This window comes from Bison bison, unplaced genomic scaffold (genome assembly GCF_000754665.1).
Source record: "Bison bison bison isolate TAMUID 2011002044 unplaced genomic scaffold, Bison_UMD1.0 scf7180017864215, whole genome shotgun sequence".
In the NCBI taxonomy this organism is placed as follows: Eukaryota; Metazoa; Chordata; class Mammalia; order Artiodactyla; family Bovidae; genus Bison; species Bison bison.
The window spans coordinates 3,040,409-3,050,000 of record NW_011494787.1 but is presented as its reverse complement, the minus strand read 5'-3'; the positions used below and the strand labels follow the sequence as shown (position 1 = coordinate 3,050,000).

The window sequence follows — 9,592 nt, the reverse complement described above, 5'->3', positions numbered from 1 at the left end:
GTATACCTATGGCTGATTCATGTTGACATATGGCAGAAGCCATCACAATATTGTAAAGTAATTATCCTCCAATTAAAAATAAAATTAAAAAAAAAAAGTAGGACCTTGCTCTACAGGATCACAAAATCTGGGCACAGGGAGTTAGTCCTGAGGGTAGCAGGGAACTAAGAAAAACCCTGAGAGCACCCTGTCCCCTAGGTCTGGGTTTCCCCTTTGATGTGGAGACAGCCGCACAATCTTTGGGGTGTATCTTTGGATCTCAGGCACATAGGGCACTGGAGTCCCTTCTTTTACCTGGAATCTAGGGGAAGCTACCAGTCAGCCTGCCTGTTGGCCGCTCTTCTCTACTGTCTGGATGAGGCAACTAAGGCAGGAGGAACAGCACTCAGCCTTAGGAAGCACAAATACTTCCTGGTGAGCTTATTGGTTGCTTAAGGAGCAGGTTGTGCATTAGCTGCCCATCCCATGAGCCACCTAGTAGCCACTGTGATCACCATTTCCATGATGAGATCTGGGGCTGAGTCCCGGGGACAGAAAAGGAGCTCCAAGTCTTTTTGCTTAATCACACAACCCACTGCCATCACACAGCTAGTGGCTGGACATTGCTTTGTCTGGCAGCCTTCATTCTTTGTTCTCTGGGAAATGCTGACTCTAAGTGGATCTGAACCTGAGCCATTGTAGTGTTAGACACACTGGTCAAGCCAATGGCATACTCCTAAGCAAAGAAAAGTAGTTGCCAACTATCTAACTCCATTTTGGAACATCTATAGGTAGAAACTGACTATGATGAAAAGAAGAGAGGGGCTGCTAGGATTCCAGGAGGGAAGGGGGAAGGGTTGCTTGTTCTGGTTGGAAATGGAAAGAACAAATGGAGTACCCACTGGAGAACCCACTGGATTTCGAACAAGATATGGATGGATCTGCATCATCAGTATCAGTTCAGTTCAGTTGCTCAGTCGTGTCCGACTCTTCGCGACCCCATGAACTGCAGCACACCAGGCCTTTCTGTCCATCACCAACTCCCAGAGTCCACCCAAGCCCATGTCCGTTGAGTTGGTGATACCATCCAACCATCTCATCCTCTGTCATCCCCTTCTCCTCCTGCCCTCAATCTTTCCCAGCATCAGGGTCTTTTCAAATGAGTCAGCTCTTCACATCAGGTGGCCAAAGTATTGGAGTTTCAGCTTCAGCATCAGTCCTTCCAATGAATATTCAGGACTGATTTCCTTTAGGATGGACTGGTTGGATCTCCTTGCAGTCCAAGGCACTCTCAAGAGTCTTCTCCAACACCACGGTTCAAAAACATCAATTCTTCGGCGCTCAGCTTTCTTTATAGTCCAACTCTCACGTCCATACATGACCACTGGAAAAACCACAGCCTTGACTAAACAGACCTTTGTTGACAAAGTAATGTCTCTGCTTTTGAATATGCTATCTAGGTTGGTCATAACTTTCCTTCCAAGGAGTAAGCATCTTTTAATTTCATGGCTGCAATCACCATCTGCATTGATTTTGGAGCCCAGAAAAATAAAGTCAGCAACTGTTTCCCCCTCTATTTGCCACGAAGTGATGGGACCAGATGCCATGATCTTAGTTTTCTGAATGTTGAGCTTTAAGCCAACTTTTCCACTCTCCTCTTTCACCTTCATCAAGAGGCTCTTTAGTTCTTCTTCACTTTCTGCCATCAGGGTGGTGTCACCTGCATATCTGAGGTTACTGATATTTCTCCCAGCAATCTTGATTCCAGCCTGTGCTTCCTCCAGCCCAGAGTTTCTTATGATGTACTCTGCATATAAGTTAAATAAGCAGGGTGACAATATACAGCCTAGTTCTGTCAATTACTAGCTGCATGGCTTTTGACAGTTATTTAACTTCTTCCCATCTCAGTTTGCTCATCTGTAAGATGGGTATCTTTTCTTCCTTAGCAATAGGGTTGGGGTTATCTAACTAGAAAGTAAATTTGAAAACGCTCTGTAAATTGTAAGCTGCTTTACAAACTTAAGCAAGTATTACTAATAATATGCCTCCTTGGTGGCTCATATAGTAAAGAATCTGCCTGCAGTGCAGGAGACCTGGGTTCAGTCGTGGGGTTGGGAAGATCCCCTGGAGAAGGGAATGGAAACCCACTCCAGCGTTCTTGCCTGGAGAATCCCATGGACAGAGGGGCCTGGTGGGCTACAGTCCATGGGGTCACAAAGTCAGACATGACTGAGTGACTTTTACTTACTAATCATGGAGTTCAGAGTGTAGCATAGCCGAACTGGTGGCTATCCTTGAAAGTTTCCTGCAATTTCCTTATTGGTAAATATATTTGGAAGGCCTCTTGCACACCTCCTGGTGCTAACCTTGGGGATGGAGGTGGGGTGATGTCAGGATGAACTGATGAACAGTCACAGATTACCCTGAAGATTAGTGTTGATGCAAAAATGAATAAATCCAATAAAGTAGATCCAGTAAAATAGAGCCAAGTAGCAGAGAATTTGCAAATGCAGGATTTGCAAGTAACAGGTGAAAGAAAATTGCTTGCTATATAAAATAGCTCTGAAAAATACATTTTAGGATACTAACAATTTTGCATATTAATAGTCTATTGTTTATATGCAGTATCACTTTGGAGCCTCACAGTATCTCTGTGAGTTTGGAAAGGCAGTTGATATTCCCATGTCACAGATAAGGAAATTGAGTCCACAGGGCTAAGATTCACATAATAAGTCTGTGGCAAAGCTGGGATTAGATTCTTAATGTTCTCATTCCTGGATCAGTATTCTCTCCTACATGGTCATTGAAAAAACACTCTGAGTTTGAAACATCATAAAAACTTAGGAAATTACTAGTGGGAAAAGAAGGAATAGAATTGTATATTGTGAGTTCAGATAGCAAGCAAGTATGAATACAAAAACATTCTTTGACAGAGTAATCAGCAGAACATGGTGGGGTAGATAAGGGAGAGAGATGATGAGAACAAAAGCTCTAAACTCTTAGTTTTTGTTATGACTCAGAGCAGATCGGATGCCCTCCTAACAGCAGGAGTGACGTGGTCTTCTGGGAGGTCCACTGCATGCACTGACAAAGGCACTGCCAACACGCTGCAGGCCTTCCCATCTCACCCTCAGCATCCAGCCTGGGAGACTGGTGACTGCCAGGGTTTGTTGTTGGTGGTAGAACCTGTCAAGCAGTCAGCTGGGTGGCCAGGGTGAACCCAACCCATCCAACTTCATCTAACATCTGGAAGAGAGCAGAAGTCTTGTGCCAGTGAACTCTCCAAGTGACACTCAGTGGGGCTGGCTGTCTGTGTTATGGGGTGGACAGAAACAGCAGAAATATGATATGAAAAAAAAAAAGAAGGAACCTCCTCTTCCAATCAGAATCCCAAGTAAGATGACCTCAAGGGGATCAGTTGCAAAGCAAACAGAATTGTTTAGCTTTCTTTAGGCCCCTGTCATGTTTGCCCTTTGTTTTACCAGGAATAAGCTGTGGATGCGTGAGGATATGTTTATTTCCAGTGTTGATTAGTCATTCCCTCCCACTTCACTTTCCATCTTTCTCCTTCTCCTGCTTCTACCCCCTGCCAGACAGAATGTCTTCCAGGAAATCAAAGCTGTCTGCCTAAGTGTGTGCACTCTCTCTGGGAAGGACACTTTCATACTGCTCGAATGACTCACATCCCCCAGAAAATGCTCTCTTTTCTTTCGTGGACTACTGTGGTAACAGCAGTGTGGTTTAGGGGGAAAGGACAAAAGCAGTATCTTTTACTGTCTGTTGCTTTGTGGTTCAAAAAACATGTTCATGTATATTCCCAATTGATTTTCACATCAACCATGTGAGATAGGTTTAAATGTTTTCTATTGAGAGTACTATGGTATATGACCTTAAGAAAGTCAGTCATTTCTCACTAAGCTGCATTTTCCAGCCTGAAGAATAAGATAAATGGTCACATGCGTTTCTTTCACCTTTGCATGTAGAGTAATGTTTTTAATGTATTTAAAAGTGTTGAATGAAAGCAAAACCTTGCCCACTATTTCTATCAGAAAAGGCAAATTTTCCCAACAAGTCCTTAGAATTTTCAAGTCCTATTAACTCTAAACTGTGGGGTAATTAGGATGAATTTCCCTGAAAACAGCATGGACCTGGGAATAGTGCCAGGCTAGAAACCAATAAGACATGTTATTATTAAATTTAATAATAATAGTTACCATTTATTGAGTATATACCATGTTTAAAACTGTGCCAGAAATTGTGTATATACTGGCATGTTTAATCTTTAAAAACAAACAAGCAAAAACTTTTGCAGATAAGGAAGTCGAGATTCAGAGAGATTAAATATAAGTTGCCTGTTCTGGGCATATATCTGGAGAAAATGCTAATTCAAAAAGATACATGCAGCCCTATGTTCACACCCATACTATTCGTAATAGCCAAGAGATGGAAACAACCTAAATGGCCATCGACAGCTGAATGGATAAAGAAGATGCAGTACATATATACAATGGAATATTACTTAGCCATAAACAATAAAAAATGTCACTTGCAGCAACAAGGACGGACCTAGAGATTATTATACTCAGTGAAGTAAGTCGGAAAGAGAAAGATAAATATCATAAGGTATCACTTGCATGTGGAATCTAAGAAGTGAAGTGAGGTGGCTCAGTCATGTCCAACTCTTTGCGACCCCATGGACTGTAGCCTAACCAGGCTCCTCCATCCATGGAATTTTCTAGGTGAAAATAGTGGAGTGGATTGCCATAAAATATGACCTAAATGAACTAATCTATGAAACAGAAGAGACTCACAGATATAGAGAACAGACTTGTTTTTGCCAAGGGGCAAGGGGTGGGGGTTGGGGCAGGGATAGATGACCAGTTTGGGGTTAGCAGATGCAAACTATTATATATAGAATGGATAAATAGCAAGGTCCTACTGTATAGCACTGGGAGCATATTTGCTATACAGTAGAAATTAACATTGTAAAACAGCTGTCCTTCAATTAAAAATAACTTGCCTGAGGTTGCACAGCTAGTCAGATGTGGGGCTGGAGCTGGCATGCAAGTCTGCCTTTTTGGGAAGCCCACGTACCATAGGTGCCATTTGATTGTGTCTCAATGTTGCAAAAATAATATCCTCCAGCACTTCCTTACTACATGTTGACACCAGCTGTGTCCTTATCCTAGATATCTGGCCATTGTCCACCCGCTGAGACCCCGGATGAAGTACCAAACAGCCACGGGCTTGATTGCCTTGGTGTGGGTGGTGTCCATTCTTGTTGCCATACCGTCAGCCTACTTCACCACTGAAACGGTCCTCGTCATTGTCAAGAGCCAGGAGAAGATTTTCTGTGGCCAGATCTGGCCAGTAGACCAGCAGATCTACTACAAGTCCTACTTCCTCTTCATCTTTGGCATCGAGTTCGTGGGCCCAGTGGTCACCATGACCCTATGCTATGCCAGGATCTCCCGAGAGCTCTGGTTCAAGGCCGTCCCTGGTTTCCAGACGGAGCAGATCCGGAAGCGACTGCGCTGTCGCCGGAAGACCGTCCTGGTGCTCATGTGCATCCTAACGGCGTACGTGCTGTGCTGGGCGCCCTTCTACGGCTTCGCCATCGTGCGGGACTTCTTCCCCACAGTGTTTGTGAAGGAGAAACACTATCTCACGGCCTTCTACGTGGTCGAGTGCATTGCCATGAGCAACAGCATGATCAACACCGTGTGCTTCGTGACTGTCAAGAATAACACCATCAAGTACTTCAAGAAGATTATGCTGCTCCACTGGAAGGCTTCTTACAATGGCAGCAAGTCCAGTGGGGACCTTGACCTCAAAACCACGGGGGTGCCTGCCACCGAAGAGGTGGACTGCATCGGGCTGAAATAACTCCAGAACAGGACCTTTGGGCCCCTGACAATGTGCTTAAGCCCACACTATCAACCAAGAACTCTAGGTTTGCCACATAGGGCAAAAGAAATGGACAAATATGTCAGTGCTGTGTTCAGGGAGCTCAGAATCTCTAAAACTGGTGTGACCACACCATCACCAGTGGCCGACATTCAGTGAACATCTAATTTGTGCAAAGTGTAGGCACTGGTGATATCTGTATCTGTTGATGATATTTGCTTGGCAGAAAGAAATAGGGATTAAACAAACACAAAAAAATGATGGGACATAGTGTGGAATGATGGGTTTTCCAGAAGGGAGCCTGAGTAGTCACCTAAAACTGTGGTCTATATGTTTGTAGGGTGAAGTTCTCTCTGGATCATCTCAGCTACTCATCAGACACTGAGATAACCTATCTCTGGGATTGTTCTTAGGCTTGAGTTCACTCCTAACACTTGCTGGCCTGGGGCAAGAATACAAAGCAGGTTCCTGGCTCTTTCTGCAATCTTCCCTTCTATCTCTGGTTCTGACTCTCACCCTGGGCACCCAGGAAAGAAAGAAACATACAAATAGGCGGTGGGGGGTGGGGGTTGGCACCAGTGAGATTCAGAGACTACAGGCTTATTGAGGGCCTTTTTAATCCACCTCCTTTGTTTGGTTTTTTGAATTTGGAAATTTGGAACCAGAAGATACGACCCAGCCTTGGATCTATCACCTGTATGGGCCTGGGTAAGGCCTCTCGGAGGCAATGAAGATGATATAATACCTGTGACAGCTCCCAATGTGGTGACCGTGAAGAACCAATGAGATAATATATGGGAAAACTCTTTGAACCATGCAAGTAATCAAGAGTGGACTAATAGCTATGTGTGGTGCCCTGGAAAGGAAAAGCTTGTCAGCTTATATATCTAGAATCCTCACCATCTCCCCCTTTCATATTGTTTGTGTGAATTATTCCTTTACCCCTGTTAGCAGTTCTATATGTGTATTATGTTCCTAATGACAGATTGGTACAATAAGGGATTGAAATTTGGTGGCGGAATTGTGCAAAGAAATGGTAGATAGGTCTCCAGTGAGAAAATGAGCTCACTGTTTTAGAAACTTCAGAATCAGAGCATCTTTGTGATTGATCATGGAGATACCAGTCATGCCTGTTCCTAGCCAGCGTGAATCTGGGGGGTGTGATATTTGTTTCTCAGTCTGGTTTCATCTCATGGGGGTGGATAGATGTGGAATGGATTTGTCTTCTTATTAAATAATTCTAGAGCAGCACATCTATTGACATAATGCTATCTAAGTGATGTATGTATGCTGTTTCCCCCTCCAAATATAGTCAACTCTTGAGTTTTGGTGGCAAAGTTTTTTTTTTTAATAGTTACTATATTTGCCTGGAAGACATATTTCTAAAACCTGTTTCTTTTTATTCATCATCCAGCAGATTTACCCTCTGGTTTAACTAGAATACTCTCAGAGAATGCAAACTAATTAAAATATTAGCCTGAAGCCAGTCTGCTTTGAAACGCAATTCTATTGCATTCTAAAACTAGGAAAGTTTAATTTTTGAACTGAAAAATAATAAAATGATGTAATTTGTTGTCCTTATGTTCATCTTTTCCATTAAGAATGTTAAACATGAGTTGACTATATTAAATGGGAGCTTTTTACATGTGACAGTCAAACCTCTTCCTGATTTTCAGCCTAAAATATCAAATTTTCACTTGTTTGCCTGTCTGTAATATTTCTAGATATTATGTCTATTTGTGATTGTACAATGAATGAAAATGTTATTATCAAGTGAAATAAATAGTCTCTCTCTATATATAATTATTAACCATAGTATTCCTGTAATTTCCTCCCTCCCTCATTCTTTTCCCAGTTACACTGTAATGGTTTTCTGAGTGAACACTGAATAGGTGCTGATTCCATGATCATATGAATTCTGCTGCTGCTGCTGCTAAGTCGCTTCAGTTGTGTCCAACTCTGTGCGACCCCATAGACGGCAGCCCACCAGGCTCCGCTGTCCCTGGGATTCTCCAGGCAAGAACACTGGAGTGGGTTGCCATTGCCTTCTCCGCATATGAATTCTGAGAACAATGCTATTTCATGTTTTTCTTGCCTGTGAACTTCTCTCCATCCTAAAGAGATTTAGCTGGTTTAAGTTTTTCTCCTATAAATCTACTTTGGTAAATCCATAGCACCTGAGTGCCAAGACTAGAAATCTGAGGACCACTTTATGCTGGTCCTCATGCTGCTGCTGCTGCTGCTGCTAAGTCGCTTCAGTCATGTCCGACTCTGTGCAACCCCAAAGACGGCAGCCCACCAGGCTCCCCCGTCCCTGGGATTCTCCAGGCAAGAACACTGGAGTGGGTTGCCATTTCCTTCTCCAATGCATGAAAGTGAAAAGTGAAAGTGAAGTCGCTCAGTCGTGTCCGACTCTTAGTGACCTCATGGACTGCAGCCTACCAGGCTCCTCCGTCCATGGGATTTTCCAGGCAAGAGTACTGGAGTGGGGTGCCATTGCCTTCTCCGGCTGGTCCTCATAAACTAAGGCTAAATCTTTGAACAGGCTCAATGTCCACACGTGGAAAGTGAGCCAGGAGATGAACCTAAGGTACTACCTCTCTTCCCGATTAGCGGCTGAGTCACTGAACCGAGAAGTGGTCTGTCCAGCTGATGGCTTCTCTAAAAACTGGTAGAAAATCCAACAAGGTGGCACTTGTACTTGTGTATTTCTTTTCTATTTTCTAAATACTTTCAGTATGCAAAGAGATACGCACATTGTCCCATACAGAAGAATAAACACATGATTTTATAAAATCAAACCATCTCCTTAAGCAAAATAAAAGAGGAGGGCAGGTTTAGAGTAAAACTTTGAGAGGTTTTGCCTAATGAGTATACATTTAAAGAATAATTTCTTAAAGACATTATGAAATGGCAGTCAGCATAGCAAGCCCTGAAGCGTGAAACAAGTTCCATGCTCAATGTGGAAAAGAATGCTCAAGAAATTGTAAGATTGCCAGAAAATTATAAACACACGTCCTGTTTCTTGAAAAATATGATTAATTTTGGAATGTGTTCATGAAGAATGAATCCAGTTCCCCTTCCTAGAGTGTAAGAATATAAAATTCCAATGATTTATTTTGCAAGTAATGAAACTGAAGTTCAGAGAGGGGAAGAGAAGTTCAATATCACTCAGCTGGTAACTGTAAGAGCCAGGGTTAGACCCCAAAGCTCCTGAAGCCCAGTCCAGAGATTTTCTACCACAGTATTCATGAATGTAGGGAGCATCAATCTTGGAAAGAGAAGGATCCTTTCCAAGAACCCTTGAGAGGACTGTTCATCTCCAGCCAGACCTTCTCTGGAGACCCTTAAGGAGTTTAACAGAGACATTCCTGGTTCCTTTGCAAGCCAAGATTAACTCATCCTACCCCTGGGAACTTTCAGCACAGACATGGAGATCAGGAGGTTTTAGGGAAGAACTCCTAAAAACGTTTATAGCCATTCTTTCTTTAAATGCTTAGTTTGGGGTCCCTAGGAAAATAAAAGAAAGGTATGAGGCCCCTGTCCCTGAGAATAGCTGCCTTGCCCTAGAAAAGCAGAGGAAAGTGATAAAGAAGACTGGCTTAGTCTGGTGTCCAGATGAAGGGCAGGCCTATGTGTTCAGTGGCATCAGAAGTGAAGATGAGAGGTAAAGAGACTGTGGACAAGGTCAGACTTGAACAGGACA

General features: G+C 43.1%; 1 protein-coding gene across 1 annotated transcript in view; it reads left to right on the top strand.

Annotated features, from left to right (window-relative positions):
* The window catches only part of PROKR1 (prokineticin receptor 1), an 18,613-nt gene extending 10,911 nt beyond the window's left edge, over positions 1–7,702 (top strand). The window contains exon 3 of the mRNA XM_010845323.1: positions 5,169–7,702. Coding sequence (XP_010843625.1) covers positions 5,169–5,865 — 697 coding nt within the window. The 3' untranslated portion in view covers positions 5,866–7,702. The remainder of the gene's footprint in view (positions 1–5,168) is intronic.
* The last annotated feature ends 1,890 nt before the right edge of the window (positions 7,703–9,592 follow it).